Source organism: Polistes dominula, unplaced genomic scaffold, assembly GCF_049000335.1.
Source record: "Polistes dominula isolate Pdom_NZ unplaced genomic scaffold, Pdom_raw_medaka contig_22, whole genome shotgun sequence".
NCBI classification, from domain to species: Eukaryota; Metazoa; Arthropoda; class Insecta; order Hymenoptera; family Vespidae; genus Polistes; species Polistes dominula.
The window spans coordinates 4,907,829-4,927,555 of NW_028300966.1; the positions used below are offsets into that span (position 1 = coordinate 4,907,829).

Sequence of the window (19,727 nt, forward strand, 5' to 3'; positions counted from 1 at the left end):
GATGACCTCAAGATAGACGAAAAAACACCAACTTATATTCAACCGAGATACTGGGATCCGAACCGGTAACTACAGAAAACGATAAGATACTGATCTCCCACCCGCCCACCAAACTAAATATTATTAGGAAATATTTCGAATCTATCAATTCTCCACGTTACTCGAATACTTGTTCAGAAACAAAAAGGAAAGCAGACGAGGCAGCAAACAACATTAAAGAACAACTTCATTCTAACAGAGTTAACTCTCGCACACATACTACTTTTTCTGATAACAACCGAGCATTCTCTCCTATTTTAGATCAAAACGATACTGCTTATTTTCACTCTCACCAGGAAGTCAGAGCCTTACTTAGAAAAGCAAAAAATAAAACATCTAGCGGACCTGACAAAATTCCAATGATTGTCTTAAAAAATCTCTCAATGGACCTAATCAAAGATTATACCACCATTTTTAATAACTGTCTAAACCACTCATATTATCCTGAGAGATGGAAGAGGGCCAAGGTGATTCCAATCAAAAAGAAGGGAAAAAATACTGCCGATCTGTCAGGATACCGCCCTATAAGCCTAACGAGTAATGCCAGTAAAATATTCGAAAAACTTATAAAATTAACAATCATGGAGCACCTGGATAATAACATCATCCCGGATAATCAATACGGGTTTAAACCAAGGCATTTGACCGCCCATGCTATCCACAAGTTTGCGTCAGATTTGAATAAATACTTACTTGACGGTATGCTAATTGGGACGGTATTATTAGATTTGGAAAAAGCGTTTGACTCCGTCTGGCTAAATGGTATTATCCACATACTAGTGGAGCGTAACTTTCCAAAAGAACTAATACTTCTTATCTATGACATGCTGCATTGGAAATAGTTTGTAGTGTGGAACGGCACTCTTACATCGACTTTAACATTCTGGGTAAGGAAAGGTCTGCAATAGGGTACAGTGACCGCACCAATATTGTTCAATATCTACAATAGCGAAGTCCTAAATCTATTTGACTTAAACTCAGACAATCAAACCCACTCCAGCGCATATGCCGACGATCTGGTGGTGTATGTCGCTGACAGGAAAATACCAACTATTCAACAAAAATTAGAAAAAGTAATTAACGATATATATAACTACTACAAACTCCGGAACCTAAGGATTAACCCCAATAAAAGCGAAACGATACTATTCTGCAGAACGGTTAACGAGATTTCACCACTTACAGTTCCACTAATTAAAGATTTTAGTATTAAGATCAGCGATGTGAAAACAGGTAACACCATCGAGATTCCAAGGAAGGACCTAGTTAAATACCTAGGAGTCAATTTCGACTACCTTCTACGAATGAACAAACACCACGACCATCAACTAGAGAAAGCGAAAAAGGCCTTCCGAGCTAACGCCAGGATATTTTATAATAGACACATAGAACCAAAAGCAAAAATAATCTGCTATCAACTTCTCATTCGCCCAATCATAACGTACGCTGCTCCTATCTGGTGGAACACAGGACCATCAGTTATGGAACATTATAGACGATTCGAAAGATCATGCATAAAAGCGTGTTTGGAAATGTACAGGACAGCAGAATCCAACTACACCAAACGTATCAGCAACACCATACTGTATAACATGGCCCGTATACCTAGATTTCACATAGTTACAATAACATTAACGAGAAATTATTTCAGCAACCTCTAGGAAATTGATAATATTCACTTAAAATATTTAAAAGTGAATAAACGCAGCAATGGAATGTCGAATGGCACGCAGCAATTATTTTCCCCCTGAACTCTTTACCAACTTGGACAAAAAAGGATGTATACAAGATGTAAATAATATACCGATTATTTATCACATCCAAGACATCGTGCTAAAAAAGCAATCTGGACGGATATTGATAACATACCTAACGATAAATGGGTGTACTCAAAAGCCTTATCATTTAAAGACCAACAAAGTCCGGATAGACTATCAAAGAACTACTGGTAGCTTCAGAATGATGCCAAACACATTGACGAAATCAGACTTAGAGCCAGAGAGAAAAGACAACATCGTTCGCGGCTGCAAGGAGAGCAGCAGCAAAGGGTGTAACTACATATCAGACAATAAGACTGAACAGTACCAGCTATAAAGTATTATATTTATTAATAATTTTTTACAATAGGTGCCTTAGTCACTGTGCTCTTTAGATATAGTTGTAAATATTGTAAATAAGTACATATGTTCCCATCACCTTCCTATCCATCCCTTTATCCTTCATAACCTTTCCTTTGCCCAAGAGGCCTGCCAAAGATGATGGTTTTTTACTTTTTAGTTTTCCATTACCAAAAGTGATGATCTCAAAAGAAATTTAGAAAAATCAGCCCGTCGGTCGATACTGCAGGCCCCGCAAATGAAAATAAGTACCGACCACTCGAGTCATTAGAGGACTCGTCTAACGTTGACCCCCACCTCGGAGGATAACCCCGGAAAACAAAAGAGTGGGAACTAATAGTACTGACCACTCCAACACTCGCAACCCAACAACAAACGAGACCTCTAACCGGAGGCCCATTGAAACAAAAAAATACCGACCGCCGCCAATACACGCCTACAACAAAAGCATGAAGGATACTAACCTAGCCTTACATAATGAAGGATTAAAAGGCCAAGATTACTGGGCGAGAGCGGCGAATAACTACGTTAACGTTTATGCCTCCTCAATGGAGGTATACAACAAAATCAAAGAGATTCTCACCAAAAACAAAATCCAATTTTACACATACACACCCAGAAATGCCAAAACCAAATCGCTCATCCTTAAGGGCATCACCCCCGACTATACCGAGGAGGACGTCTCACAATATCTGACGAACTGCAATCCAAATGACTACAAGATTACGAAAACTACGAAATTACTATTAAATAATTCAGATCAAGCTAGAGCAATCTTCATTCTACAGTTAACACCGGAAAGCAACACTGCTGCCCTAACGAGAATGAAATACATTCTCCAACAACCAGCAAGATGGGAAAGACTTAAGAAAAAGGACATTTTCCAATGTACACGCTGCCAGAGAATAGGACACGCAAGCAGGAACTGCATACTGGATTTCAGGTGTGTTAAGTGCGGCGGAAATCACGGACCCTTAAAGGAGGTCAATGTATGCCCAGTAACAAGAGAAAATCCATCAAAACTCAGATGTGCCAACTGCGGCAGTCCTGAGTATCCGGTGTGTAGTACGTCTCCACGTCGCTCCGTGTTTTACCAGAGGAAACTTGTGAAAAATTTCTTTTACTAATTATAAATTTGTGATTAGTGTAAAGAGTGAAAAAATCTGAACAAACTAATATATTAATTTGTATAAGTTGAAGTAGCGAAAGAGAAACATTAACGAAAAATTATATTCGTGTTCTCAAACTACTGTGCGGCCATATTGGATAAACCTTTCGGTCGGAAGTTTATCCCGCGCGAGTGGTGCGCCGCATCGCGGCTCAGTGCGAAACTGTCCGGTTTGGACAAACCAATGTCGAGCAGCCAATCAGAGCGCTCCATTGACCAGACTACATTCAAAAATAAACCAGTAAAAGCAATGGATTTCCCGCCTCTGAAAAACAGTTCAGTTGAAGCTATGGAAATTGCCGAGGAACCTTCGGTTTGGAAAATCAAGGCAAAGAAACGGAAAGAATTGAGCGATGAAGAGCTCAATTGTGAAGTCCAAGTGCCAAAAAAACCAATGAAAAAATACCAAGAAAACGAGATGGAGAAAAAAGTTAAAGCCTTCAAAAGATTTGAACGAAATCTAAAACACATTGAAGTCGATGAAATTGTCATTGACGATCTTATGGAAATTAAAAATAATGTCTCTGCTATGCTCCAAACAATCTTGGAGCTAAAAGATGAAAACGAGAGCATAAAGAAGGCCAAACCTACAGAGGGATCAATTGACGACAAACTACAAAAATTGGAACAGGCTATTCTCGTAGCAACTAACAGCATTAACGAAATGAAAAAGAATAACACGACACAGACAAAAACAATAACCTATGCAGACCGTCTGAAAATTCCTGCGGTAGCAAAGGAAGCAAGTAAGACTATAAGCACAACAAGACACGTTGTCGCTATTTATCCGACTACGGAAAGTAAGATCACGACTAGTGAAGAAACAAAGAAAACAGTAATGGCTAATATGGCACCTGCCAAAGAGAAGCTAAAGATCTGTAACGTAAAGAAAATTTCTAGAAATGGAATTCTGGTTGAAACTAAGACCAAAGAAGACCTAGATCGAGTGATTAATGCAGAAAAATGGCAGCAGGTAGGCCTACGAACCGGGGTACCAGCAAAAAAGAGGCCAATGCTAATAGTACAGAGCGTACCGAAAGAAATGACAAACAAGGAATTTCTAGAAGCACTACGGCAACAAAATCTGGAGGAATATTCCAAAGGCAAATTTGCAGAAGAGATTTCAATCTCCCACAGATCCGATTGCAAAAACCCAGATAATGTAAATATAATCCTCGAGGTATCGCCAAATGCGAGGAACATTCTCCTGAAGAATGATAAAGTCTACATTGGATGGCTATCCTTGTGGATTAGAGACCATACCGTTGTCAGCCGTTGCTACAAGTGCCAATCCTTTGGTCACGTGTCGAAACACTGCAAAGCTAAGACCGACACATGTGGACATTGCGGATGTGATGGACACACCTATAAGGACTGCAAAGGGAAGGATAAAAACCCGGTGTGCATAAACTGCAAGAGAGCAGGAAAACCTTGCAATTACTCATCGCGTTCAGCAGAATGCCCAGCTTATAAGATCGCACTTGCCAGCTACATCCAAAAAGTAGATTATGGTAAGTAACTCTACAACTTATATTACTAGGGAAACTGTAACGATAGGACAAATAAATGCGCAAAATTCAAAGTCTGTATCAGACGAACTAAGGCAGTTAGCATTTGAGCACAAGATAGACATACTTGCTGTCCAAGAGCCTTATTCGTTTTATAATAAGGTGGCAGGCATGGGAATATGCACTAAAGTGATAGTAGATACTAAAACATTCTCAAATGTTATAGCATCTAATAATATTAAAGCGGCAATAGTAATTTTTAACAACAGAATTGATGTTATTAAAATCGAGCAATTAAGCAACACACACATAATTTGCGTAGAGATTAAAATTAACAATTTAAAGTTTTACTTGGTTAGTGCATATTTCCAACACTGTGAGGATATTGATCCATATATACTTCATTTGGAAAATATCCTAACGGTGCTGGACAGAAAGAACATTATATTTTGCATAGACTCAAATGCTAAGTCAACAACTTGGTTTAGTAAATGTACAGACGAAAAAGGAGAAGCACTTGAGGAATTATTATCGCAATTCCAACTACACATTGCCAACAAAGAATCTGAAACCTTCACCTTTGACAATACACAAGGACAGGATAATATCGATGTCACAATCGCTGGCAATAGTTGTATTAACCTTATATCTAATTGGAAGGTACACAACGGCGAAACAACAAGTGACCATAACCTTATCACATTTAAAATGACATCAGCCTCAGATAAGGTCATAAGTATCAAAGGTGATAGATTTAATACCAAAAAAGCAGACTGGGAAAAGTATATTAGAAATTTATCTAACATCATGGATACAGTTAACAATGAAGGTACTAATAGTGCAACAGATGCTGCAAATAATATTGAACATGCATTATTACGAGCAGCAGAAACTTGTATTCCGAAAAAGAAACGATTTTCCAAGTCTGCCCCATGGTGGAACAGTGATCTAACTAGTCTACGACAATTAGTCAAAAGAGCCAGACGTAAATATAATAAAACAATAAACAATAGATTAAAAATAATTCATAAAACGGAATATAAAAGACTAAGAAACCAATATATAAAGAACATTGCGAAAGCAAAACAAGAAAGTTGGGAGAAGTTTGTCACTGATATTGGTAATAAGGAACCATGGAGTATTGTGTATAAAATTCAAAGAAACAAAATCCGTATTGAAAATGTCATTGAAACGATTAATCAAAGTGGCAGACAAACATTAAATTTTAATGACACAATGGAAACACTGCTCAATAACATGATTCCTGATGATAATGTGGACAATGAGACAGAGTGGCACATTATTACTAGAAGTGACACACTTCTAGCACCAAGCACACAGGATGCACCGCTATTCAGTGTTTCTGAAATACAGAATGTTATCAAAAAACTAGGCAATAGAAAGGCTCCTGGACACGATCTAATTGAATCAGAAATGATAAAGAAAGCTATGCCTGTACTGTCTAGTAAATTACGAGATCTCTTTAACGAATGCCTAATTCAGGGGACTTTCCCAAATCAATGGAAAATAGCGGAAATCAGGATACTGAGAAAAAGCATAGACAAGCCAGCAACTGATTTAAAGTCTTACAGACCTATTTCCTTACTTCCAATACTTGGGAAAGTTCTGGAAAAACTTATTGCTGGAAGACTCCAGACAATATCACATACACACCCTTTGGCATCGACTAGACAGTACGGTTTCAGGCCAGGCAGATCAACAGAAGATGCAATTGTAAAATTAAGAGACATTGTGCATCAAACCAGCGACAAGTATGCTATCGGCCTCATGTTCGACATTTCTGGTGCATTTGATGGTGTATGGTGGCCTAGTGTACTCAGCAATCTCAAACGCAGAGATTGCCCCAGAAACGTATATAACCTTATTTCGAGCTATCTTTCAAATAGAATAGCAAGAATTACAACTAATACTACCCAGATATCTAAAGTTGTAAGCAAAGGCTGCCCACAGGGATCCGTATTAGGACCTTTAATGTGGAACATCATCCTTGATGATGTTCTAGAAGAAATCTCTAATACGGGAAACGAAACAATTGCATATGCTGACGATATTGCTATAATAGTGAAAGGTAATAGCAGAAAAGCTCTTGAGCTTAAGGCAAATGAGGTCACTTTAATCTTGAATAGCTGGTGTACAAGACAGAAACTAGTACTATCAGTGACAAAATCTCACATGATTCTTCTTAAAGGTTTCTTAGATATAAGAAGACCACCAACCGTCAAACTTGGAAGTAGATCACTAAGAATGGTTTCAGGATCACGATATTTAGGAGTTACATATGGAACAAGAATGAACATAACCCCACATATTAACTACATTCATAACAAGAGTAAGACCATTTTCAGCCAATTTGCCAGAATTGCGAAAAGTACATGGGGTTTAAACAACTCTATCATGGAATCGTTGTACAAGGGAGTTTTTATACCTATTATCTCCTATGCTGCAGCTGGCTGGGCTGACAAACTTAATACACATCACCACAGGAAACTTAATCAAGCACAACGATATGCTTTAATTGGGGTTACTAAAGCATATAGAACAGTATCAACGGATGCTCTTTGTGTGATAGCAGGAGCAACTCCCATAGGACTTCAACTAACTGAAAAGGTAAGTCTTTATTATCAACGGAAAAACTTGTCTTTTCAGCACTTCTCAAAAAGATTCGAAGCACTGGAGACTGTAAATAGAAGTGAAACTAAATTAAGACTCCTTGAGATTAAAAAAGAAACAATAAGAATATGGCAACAGAACTGGAATGATAGCTCGAAAGGAAGGCTGACATTCCAGTTCTATGAAAATATAGAAAACAGGTTAAATGCAAAATGGATAAAACATAACCATTTCATAGTTCAACTCCTCACAGGACACGGTAATATTAAACAAAAACTCAAGAGTCTTAAATTAGCAGACACTGATATTTGCAGCTGTGGTGAAGTCGAATCATTCCGACATATCATCTTTGACTGTATGCTCCTAAATGACTCAAGGCTTAGTCTAAAACAGGCAATATTAGATAAATACCATATTTGGCCATGTGATTACAAGTGCTTAGTAACTAAAGAAATTTTTGGCATTTTTAATGAATTTTTAGTTACAGTACTTAAGAACAAGGACCTAAACATAAGAAGGTAAGCGTTCTTAATCCCTGCAAAAGAAGCTGTAGACGTATTCGCAGGCACCAATTGGTGTACCGATACAGCTGGGTTGCAAAATTACCCAAATACTAGCAATAACATCTGATGCTAGCCTGCATGAGACCGAGCAATTGCTGGTGACCCCGCCTCCTCGTGGTCCCTGCTGGACAACGTTTTGCTGGTAAATCTTAATGATTTGCCAGCAAAACGGCTAAGTGGGTCACTTCCCAGCTTCGGGACGGTCTACCTCTCTGATGATCCAGAAATGGTGAAGAGGGGGTTTTTCCAAGCCCAATGATCATAACATCTACGGTCATTGTTCTCTTCGCAATTGTTTTACGCATTCAACATCACGTGTAATAGGCAATAGCCTGAGGCACAGCTGGGCGAGCACTTGCTCGACGTATGTTCAGAATTAAACTAGATGTCCTGAGTATCCCGTCTCGTACGGAGGTTGTCCATACCTGGCTGGAGCAGAAGAAATAAAGCGACGAGAAAAAGATATAGCCAACTTAATAAGACAAGCACGGGTCAACAGATAATTTAATCTGGGACGACTTCAGGACAACGGAGCAACTTCCCACCTTTGCCGAGACAGATACCGCACTTACAGGATGATTCTAATATCATGGCCTCGCAGAAGGAGTAACTCGGGGTACCTAGATCAAACAACAATAACATAGTACCAGGGAACGCTAACGGTATCACCAATCATAACAGTAGCGTACAAGAAAACAGTTCTATGAATGAGTTTCTGAACAACTTCAAAAACTCAATGATGGAGATGTTAAATCACCATATGGATATATTAAACGGTAAAATCGCAGAAAACACCAGGAAGATCGAATTCCTATTATCGCAGTACGACTACTAACCTAGCTGAAGATAACGGCACTCTTACATCGACTTTAACATTCTGGGTAAAGGAAGGTCTGTAACAGGGTACAGTGACCGCACCAATATTGTTCAATATCTACAATAGTGAAGTACTAAATTTATTTGACTTAAACTCAGGCAATCAAACCCACTCCAGCGCATATGCCGACGATCTGGTGGTGTATGTCGCTGACAGGAAAATACCAACTATCCAACAAAAATTAGAAAAATAATTAATGACATATATAACTACTACAAACTCTGGAACCTAAGGATTAACCCCAATAAAAGTGAAACGATACTATTCCGCAAAACGGTTAACGAGATCTCACCACTTACAGTTCCACTAATTAAAGACTTTCACGTAATGATTAGCGACGTGAATACAGGTAACACCATCGAAATTCCAAGGAAGGACCAAGTTAAATATCTAGGAGTCAACTTCGATTACCTTCTACGAATGGACAAACACCATGATCTTCAACTAGAAAAAGCGAAAAAGGCCTTCCGAGCTAACGCCAGGATATTTTATAATAGACACATAGAACCAAAAGCAAAAATAATCTGCTATCAACTTCTCATTCGCCCAATCATAACGTACGCTGCTCCTATCTGGTGGAACACAGGACCATCAGTTATGGAACATTATAGACGATTCGAAAGATCATGCATAAAAGCGTGTTTGGAAATGTACAGGACAGCAGAATCCAACTACACCAAACGTATCAGCAACACCATACTGTATAACATGGCCCGTATACCTAGATTTCACATAGTTACAATAACATTAACGAGAAATTATTTCAGCAACCTCTAGAAAATTGATAATATTCACTTAAAATATTTAAAAGTGAATAAACGCAGCAATGGAATGTCGAATGGCACGCAGCAATTATTTTCCCCCTGAACTCTTTACCAACTTGGACAAAAAAGGATGTATACAAGATGTAAATAATATACCGATTATTTATCACATCCAAGACATCGGGCTAGAAATGCGATCTGGACTGACATAGACAACATCCCGAACGATAAATGGGTTTATTCGAAAGCTCTATCTTATAAAGATCAACAAAGTTTGGATAGACTGGCAAAGAATTACTGGTGGCTCCAGAACGATGCCAAATATATTGACGAAATTAGACGTAGGGCAAGAGTAAAAAGACAGCATCGGTCACAGCTGCAAGAAGAGCAGCAGTTATAGTGCAATATCCTTCTATAAATAAGACTGATTACATTAATAGCTTTAATAATCTTTACAGAATGTGCCTTAGACACTATGTCTCTTTAATTTTAGTGTTAAATAATGTAAATATTGTACATATGCCCCCATCACCTTCCATCCCTTTCCCTTTTCCCTCCTCACCCTTCCATTGCCCTAGAGGCTTACCAAAGAAGTAATGGTTTTTTTATTTTTTTAGTTTTCCATTACAATACCCGAGGATCTCATAGACTGCGATATGTAGAGCTTAAAAATATAATGTTTATATATCATTATTGTTGTTAAGGAGTATTGGAGAGACGCTTCAACCAAAGAAGACAACCAAAAACTATATTTTTATATACTTTATTGATTAGGCTGTTGTAAGGTCGTTTATAGCTCATATATGTAAAATGATAATGTTAAAAATAAACAACCTTTTTCAAACCAAAAAAAAAAAAAAAGCTCGATACTCTCTTAGTTCGCTCAGAGCATTCAATGTGTGAACATCGTGCCTGTTTCTCTCTATCTAATTACAGGATTTGTTAGTGTTTGTCCATTAATGAAGTGACCTGGGGGTGACATAAGTGTAAAATTTAGTACATTTTATCATTTTTAACAACAAAGTGCAAAGAATATCTAAAATAAGTGAGTTCGTGTGTAAATACCGTAACGGCGTAGGTCAGAGGACCTCGTGTCCGGACCCAAAGCACAATTCGCGAAATATGGAGGAAAGACCTTACCAATCTAAAAAGACCCTGCCAATGGCAGAGTTGCGAAGGCAATATAGAGCCCTACAAGATTTGGATATGAATAATTGGTTCCAAAATAACTTTGGAACTAAGAATAAAGAAAAGATCGTGCCTAACCTTAAAGTGGCAAGAACGCGGTCGAGTTCAACCGACTCGCAACGAAGTGGCGCGTCCACGGACGCAAATGCTATGGATATAGACGGCTTCATCAAGCCGAAAAAATTTCGAAGAATCGGCCACTCGGTCGATACGGTGGGCACCGCTGTCGATAATAGGTTCCGGCCACTCGAGTCATTAGATGACTCAGCATGTGATGACCCTCCACCTCATAGGATAACACAGAGTAAAACAAGGGCTAGTACGACACATGAGAATACTAACCCTACCCGATACCACCCACAGAAAGCGACATCTAGCGTAAGGCTTAACGCAACCACTAAAACACTAAGGCCCCCACCTGTGCATATCTACAATATAAATATCATGGATTTACTAAAAACTCTGACCAATGAAAATATTCAAAGTGAAAATATCTTAGCCAGATCCAATAGTCGTTACGTCACTGTAAATGCCTCTAGTACTGAAATACACAATAAAATAAGAGAAATTCTCAACAATAGGAACATTAAATATTTCACATACACCCCGAGAGAGCTAAAAACTAAATCTCTTGTGCTCAGGGATATCAATCTCGATTTCCCCGAGGAGGATATCTCAGGATTTCTTAAGGAACGTACCAAGGATGACTGTCACATTACCAAAGTTACAAAAATAAGATACAATAGGTCTGACTCGACAAGAGGATTTTACCTAATACAGCTTTCGCCAGAGAGTAATGCAGCCGCTATCACGAGAATCCAGCATATACTGTGTCAACGAGCCAGGTGGGAGCGTTTGAAGAGAAGAAGCGTCCTCCAATGTATGCGTTGCCAAAGAATTGGACACGCTAGTAGTAACTGCGCACTTGAATTCAGGTGTGTTAAATGTGGTGGTAACCATGGACCTATAAAAGAGGGCAATATATGCCAGGTACAAGTGACAATGCAAACAAAATGCTCAAATGCGTCAACTGTGGCAGTAATGAACATCCCGCCTCCTATTGCGGATGTCCTTACCTGGTGATGGCACAAGAGAATAGGCGCCAAACCAGAGAGAATGCAAGAATTAAAAAAAAAGAACGGGTCAAGAGACTCGTTAATCCTCAGCTGTCCTACGCCAAGGCGGCTTCAGGAGAGCGGTCCTCTATACCATCGTTATTGGATCAAAGCCGAATCAGCTTTCCACCTCTACCTAATCAGAGGAGTCTTAAACTACAAGAAGACAATAGATGGGCCTCTCAGGGTACTCTGCCCTTGGGACCTAGAACCACTAGCATCAGTGCAATATCAGGAAACACCCTGAGTTCAGATAACATCAACAGCACTGAACAGGCAAACAATGTTATTAATGAGTTTCTGAGTAATTTCAAAAACTCAATGATGGAGGTACTTAAGCACCACATGGAAGCATTAAATAATAAAATCGCTGATAATACCAGGAAGATTGATTTCCTACTATCACAGTACGACTATTAATCTGGCCGAAGATAGTCATTCACATTTAAACGGACCGTTCCAGTCTACCGACGTCAAAAATATTATCTCAATCTGCGCAATTAATGTCAATTTACTTTGTGCCAACAAAAAAAGATATAACTTATTCGATTTCGTCACCAGATATAAGATTGATGTTACATTAATTTCAGAGACAAAATTAAATTCCAAACATAAACTAAGTTTTAATAATTTTTCGCTAGTTAGAACAGACAGAGGGAACGGTAAAAACGGTGGAGGAACAGCAATCCTGGTCAACAACCGAATCAACTATACGCAAATAACGTATCGTAACTCACACCGCAATAAAGTGATAGAATACTCGGTCATCAAGCTACATATAAAATCTAACTACACACTCTTGATTTTTAGTATTTACGCAGCCTGCAATAGTTATAAATGTTTCATCGAAGAATTAAACAAATTGTTCTATGATTTTAGGGGTAATGGATCCTAATATCTATTACGTAATCGCAGGAGACTTGAACGCGAGGCATACGTCTTGGGGAGACCACAACTCAAACGAACGAGGAGCACAACTTAAAAACTGGATTGACGCACATGCTATCTCACATAAACTCACGTTTTATCCGGCCTCATCTCCAACTTACCCGAGTGCTGGCTCATTCCTTGACCATGGAATGATAGATTCTAGATTGACTGCATGTAACGCAATCAACGACAAATTGCCTACTATACCGTACGATAGTGATCACAATGCGATAACCATTCTGTTAGATACTACCAACGTGTTTGGTGGTCTCCCCCCGACATATATCGCGCCCAACAGATACAACTACAAAAATACTAATTGGAGAAAATTCACTGAGCACCTAAAAAACAGATACACCGAGCAGATCCCATACAACAGGAACCTATCCATAGGGGAGATCAACGAGTACATCACAAGGCTGGAAGATACAATACTAAACACCATAGATGCAGTTGTTCCAATCTCTAAACCACGGATTAGGAAGGGCTGCCTAAGATTTGTGAACACCAAGATCAAAAAATTACACAAGTATAAATCTAAGCTCATTACAGCATTAGCAAAAATTGACAGGCAAGAAGTAAGGTTAAGGATTACCATTAAGACCCGAATTAAATTTACTAATAACCAGCTGGTTAAGGAGTTCAGGCGGGCAGAATCATCCTATTGGGAAGTACTAGCAAAGAATATCAACTTCCGTGGCCCGAACAAATTCTTCCGAAACATCGATTCTCATTTTAGGCTTAAAGAACCCCCGCAAATTGACGACCTCTTGATAGACAGGAATAATGATTTATACTCTAGTGAAATCCTGGGACCCGAATCGGCAACCATAATCAATGATAAGATTCGGATCACTCAATTATCCACTAAATTAAATGTTATTGGGAAATATTTTGAGTCTATCAATTCTCCACGGTACACGAATAATGGTTCAGAAACAAAAAGGAAAGCCGACGAATCAGCCAACAGCATCAAAGCACAACTCCATTATAATAGAATCAACTTACTCACACATACTACTTTCTCCGAAAACAACCGAGCATTTTCTCCCATTGCAGATCAAAACGAGCAGGCTTACTTTCACTCTCACCTGGAAGTCAGAACTTTACTAAAGACGGCAAAAAATAAGACGTCTTGTGGAATTGATAAAATCCCAATGATTGTATTAAAACATCTACCATCTGAACTAATCATGGATCTCACTACCATATTCAACAATTGTCTGAACCACTCGTATTATCCTGAAAGATGGAAGAGGGCTAAGGTGATCCCGATCAAAAAGAAAGATAAAAACCCAGCCGACCCGTCGGAATACCGTCCCATAAGTCTAACATGCAACATTAGCAAAATTTTTTAAAAAATTAATAAAAATAAACATCATGGAACACGTGGATAATGACATCATTCCGGATAATCAATACGGGTTTAAGGCGGGACACTCGACCATTCATGCCATTCACAAATTCGCGTCGGATTTGAATAGATACTTACTCAATGGCATGATGATTGGTACAGAATTATTAGATTTAGAAAAAGCTTTTGACTCAGTCCGGCTCAATGGCCTGATCTACATTTTATTGTAGCGTAATTTCCGGAAGGAACTAATACTCCTTATCTGTGACATGGTACACTGGAAATCGTTCGTAGTCTGGAATGGTACCCTCGCTTCCACACAATCCTTCTGGGTAAGGGAAGGACTCCAACAGGGAACAGTAACGGCCCCAATTCTGTTCAACATATATAACAGTGAAATATTAAATCTATTCGATTTAAACTCAGGTAACCATACCCATTCCAGTGCTTACGCCGACGATCTAGTGGTATATGTTGCTGACAGGAAAATACCTATTGTACAGCAAAAATTAGAAAAGATAATTAATGATATAAATACCTATTACAAACTCTGGAACCTACGGACTAACCCCACCAAAAGTGAAACTATATTGTTTCGTAAAACGGTCAACGAGATATCATCACTAACGGTATTACTAATTAAAAACTTTAGCATTAAAATCTGTGACACTAATACATCTAACGAAATCCCTAAGAAGGATCTAGTCAAATACCTGGGAATCAACTTCGACTATCTCCTACGGATGAATGAACACCATATTATTCAACTAGATAAAGCGAAAAAAGCTTTTCGGGCTAATGCAAGAATCTTCTACAATCGTCACATGGAGCATAAGGCTAAATTAATTTGTTACCAACTACTGATCCGCCCAATCATTTCGTATGCGGCGCTTATCTGGTGGAACATAGGCCCATCAGTTATGGAGCAGTATAGACGCTTTGAAAGATCTTGCATTAAAGCTTGCTTGGGAATGTACAGGACAGCAGATTCTAATTTCACCAAACGCATCAGCAACACCGCACTATATAATATGGCCGGTATACCTCGAATAGACATATTCACAATAACGCTAACTAGGAATTATTTCAGCAATCTACGCAACATAGATAACGTTCATTTAAAGTCTCTTAAAGTGGAAAACTCAGCGATGGATTGCCGAATGGCGCGCAGCAATTATTCTTCCCCTGAACTCTTTACCAATCTGGATAAGAAAGGATGTATTCAACATGTAAATAATATTCCGATCGTCTACCACATCCAAAGACATTGTGCTAAAAAAGCAATCTGGACGGATATAGAAAATATACCGAATGATAAATGGGCCTACTCGAGAGCCTTATCACTTAAAGACCATCAAAGTCTGGATAGACTGTCGAAGAATTACTGGTGGCTTCAGAATGATGCCAAACATATCGACGAGACTAAACGAAGAGCCAGAGAGAAAAGACAACATCGTTCGCGGCTGCAAGGAGAGCAACAGCAAAGGGAGTAAAAACATATCAGATATTAAGACTAAACAGCCTTAGCTATACCAGTTTTACATATACTAACTTTTACAGTAGGTGCCTCAAGCACTGTATTCTTTAGACATAAGTTGTAAATAATGTAAATATTGTATATATGACCCCATCACCTTCCAACCCTTTCCATTTTTCCCTCTTCACCCATCCATTGCCCTAGAGGCTCACCAAAGAGGTAATAGTTTTTTACTTTTTAGTTTTCCATTATAATACCCGAGGATCTCATAGACTGCGATATGTAGAGCTTAAGAATATACTGTTTGTATCCCATTAATGTTATTAAGGAGTTTTGGAGAGACGCCTTAACCAAAGAAGACAACCAAAAACTATATTTTTATATACTTTATTGATTAGGCTGTTGTAAGGTCGTTTATAGCTTATATATGTAAAATGATAATGTTAAAAATAAACAACCTTTTTCAAACCAAAAAAAAAAAAAGCTCGATACTCTTTGAGTTCGCTCAGAGCATTCAACGTGTGAACATCGTGTCTGTTTCTCCCTACCCTAAAATACGGTTTTCGTAGGTAGTTTGTCGATTAATGAAGTGATGTAGATGTGATAATGCGTTAACGTAATTACTGTCAATAGTTTTTCTGAATATAGTGTATTAATTTAATAAAAACAAGTGAATCTTTACTTACTAACACTAACGGCGTGGGGCGAGGGACCACGTGTCCGGACCCCAAGTATAAATCGCATAAAATGTATAAAAGACCTTTCGCGAGCCAACCATAACGGGCTTTGCCACTTGCAGAATTACGTAGACAATATAAAGAACTTAGTGTTTTAACAAATAGCCAAGTGTATGAACATTATTTTTTGAATAAGAAAAAAGAGAACGTGAGTCCTAACCTCATATGTGTTAGATCACGGTCAAGCTCTAAGGAGTCCCACAAAAGTGGCGCCTTTGATGAGAGTCCTAACAAAATGGACATAGATAGTTTTATTAAACCAAAAAAAGTTAGAAAGATCGGCCCCTCGGTCGATAATTCAGGTCCCGCATATGAAAAGAAATATGGACCTCTTGAGACATTGGATGACTCCTCAATCGTTGACCCTCAACCAGGTAGGGCACTACAAGGAAATAGAAAAGAGGGCGCTGTAAATGAAAATGCCAAACCTAACCTCCGCGCCCGTTCAAAGGCTGAGACCTCGAACGGGAGATTCACTGATACAAAAAAAAGTGTGAAACCTCCGCCTGTACACGTGTATAACATAAATATCAAGGATATTTTCATTCCTTACACAGAGAAGGAATTAAAGAGGAAGACTTTTGGGCCAGAGAAGTGTACGAGTATGTTAATATCCATGCCTCCTCCATGGATATATATATATATAATCAAATAAAAGAAATACTTATAAAAAACAATATGAGATTCTATACCTTTACTCTAAGAAACAGTAAAACTAAATCCCTCGTCCTCAAGGGAATTCACGCCGACTACTGTGAGGAGGAAATCTCAAAATATCTAACTGGACGTAGTCAGAATGACTTCCAGATCACGAAAGTGACAAAAATTAGGTATAATAATACAAATCAGTCAAGAGCATTTTTCATAATACAGTTTTCGCCGGACAGTAACACGGCGGGACTAACAAGAATGAAATATATCCCAAGCCAGCCAGTAAGATGGGAGCGACTAAAGAAAAAAGAAATATTTCTATGCATGCGTTGTCAAAGAATTGAACACGCAAGCAGAAACTGCACACTTGAATTCAGGTGTCTGAAATTGTTGTGACATCGCAGCGCAAGCAGCGGTACTACGTGTTTTGTAATCCTCTCGAATGAGACATTATATACTTCTGATCGAATTTCGCCCGCTTTTGGCGGGCTCGTTTGATCCTTTAATTATTTACCACATCCAAAGACATTGTGCTAAAAAAGCAATCTGGACGGATATTGATAATATACAGTAAAACCTCTTTTTGTGCGATCCTTTTCTATGCGATTTTATTTTTGTGCGATTTGTTTTGTGTGATTTTATTTTTGTGCGATTTTTTTCGTGCGATTTTTTTTATGCGGTATATGAATCTCAGCGGCGTTGGCGCCAGTTTAATGTTTCCTATCAGTGTACATATACATGTTGTGGACGAACCCTGGCTACGGGGACTCCTTGACGACAATGTATCTGCACTTCGCGACGCTCTGTTCATTTGTTTTAAACAATCTTCTGACAACGTACAGTCAGTTACGTACATATTCTCGCTCGACGCGCGAATCGAAATGTAAGCGAAAACGCGTCCACGTTATTATCAGAAATAACTGCGCTCGCACATAACATCAGCGGAGAAGGCTTTGATACTTTCGGCGAAAATGATCTGGACGAAATGATTGAGGACCAAACTCTCAATGATAGTGACATTATCAATACTTTGATAGATTATGAAGACGGACAAGAAGAACCGGAATCTATTACAGCAGATAAAATATATGCAGGAATCCAGATTTCTAAAAAATTGGAAACGCATTTTCTTAAAATAGACACTAATGCCGAAAGAAGCTTAAAATTTCAAAAAGAGCTAAGATCATGCATGTCTCGCTATCGTGATGTTTATAAGCAACTGACCAATCGACCGTTGTCACAAAAACTGATAACTGACTTTATGGTGCCGAAAAATAAATCAATTGAAATCGTATCTTCAAGCGACGAAAGCGATTTTGAACCAATTCATCGCAAGAAGATGCGCGTTTTGGATTACGACGAGTAGCAGTGAATTATTTAATGTGCATTTTGAAAGCTTTTCCATGTATATGTACGATGAAAAATTAAAATTTTATAAAATATTTCCAGGTCTAATTTTATTATTTAATTGGTTTGAAAGCATTTTCTTATCTATTTCGTAAATAATTGATGTATTTTCTAAGTGCGACTTTTTTTATGCGGTCCCTGTCCGCCGCATAAAAAAAATTTTAGGTGATATATCGTACAAAGTTGTTTATTACATGTAAATATTTATAAAAATTCAGAATATTTTTTTATACGATTTCTTTTATGCGGTCCCTATCCACCGCACGAAAAGAGGTTTTACTGTACCTAACGATAAATGGGTGTACTCGAAAGCCTTATCATTTAAAGACCAACAAAGTCCGGATAGACTATCAAAGAACTACTGGTGGCTTCAGAATGATGCCAAACACATTGACGAAATCAGACTTAGAGCTTGAGTAAAAAGACAACGTTGGTCGCAGCTAAAAGGAGAGCAGCAGCAAATGGTGTAACACCATATCAGATATTAAGACTGAACAGCCTTAGCTATAAAAGTATTATATATAATAACTTTTACAGTAGGTGCCTTAGGCACTGTGTTCTTTAGACATAGTTGTAAATAATGTAAATATTGTATATATGTTCCCATCATCTTCCGATCCTATCCCTTATCCTTCTTTACCCCTCTTTTGCCCTAGAGGCTTCCCAAAGATGTAATGGTCTTTTTATCTTTTTTAGTTTTCTATTACTATACTCGATGATCTCATAACAGACTGTAATACGTAGAGCTTAAGATTATAACGATCAGTTACCATAAATGTTATTAATGAGTTTTGGAGAGACGCGTCAACCAAAGGATACTACTAAAAATTATATTTTATATACTTTATTGATTAAGCTGTTGTAAGATCGTTTATAGCTTATATATGTATAATGACAATGCGCAAAATAAACAACATTTTTCAAAGTAACAAAAAAAAACTTGATACGAAATTGGTCTTGCTTTTGAAGAGAGATGTGTACAAAGTGCTCAAACTCTGACCATCCCTCATAATTTCTTGTATTTTAAGGGATCTAGAGCTGAACCCACAATTTCACAACACCATCACAAAGGAGCCTGTCATGATCAAAAATACTGCATTTTACAAAAAAGTAACCAGAGTAAATTGTACAAAATACCATGCAATATTGGGATTAGAGTTATTAGGCTGATGGAAGTGCTTTGGGCATCCAGATATCAATA

The 19,727-nt window shown here is 38.2% G+C and overlaps 2 protein-coding genes across 6 annotated transcripts in view; one reads left to right on the forward strand and one right to left on the reverse strand.

The window, feature by feature from the left end:
* The window catches only part of LOC107071716 (serine/threonine-protein phosphatase 2B catalytic subunit 3), a 303,766-nt gene that overhangs the window by 87,167 nt on the left and 196,872 nt on the right, over nt 1-19,727 (reverse strand). The gene's annotated exons all lie outside the window — the stretch shown is intronic.
* Nucleotides 3,509-4,869, forward strand: LOC149032480 (uncharacterized). Its single transcript, XM_089173107.1, has one exon. The coding sequence runs from the start codon at nt 3,509-3,511 to the stop codon at nt 4,841-4,843; it is 1,335 nt and encodes a 444-aa protein (XP_089029233.1). The 3' UTR covers nt 4,844-4,869.

What these genes read in the sequence shown, in the direction of transcription:
- LOC149032480 (XM_089173107.1), top strand. Translation starts at nt 3,509, where the DNA reads ATGTCGAGCAGCCAATCAGAGCGCTCCATTGACCAGACTACATTCAAA.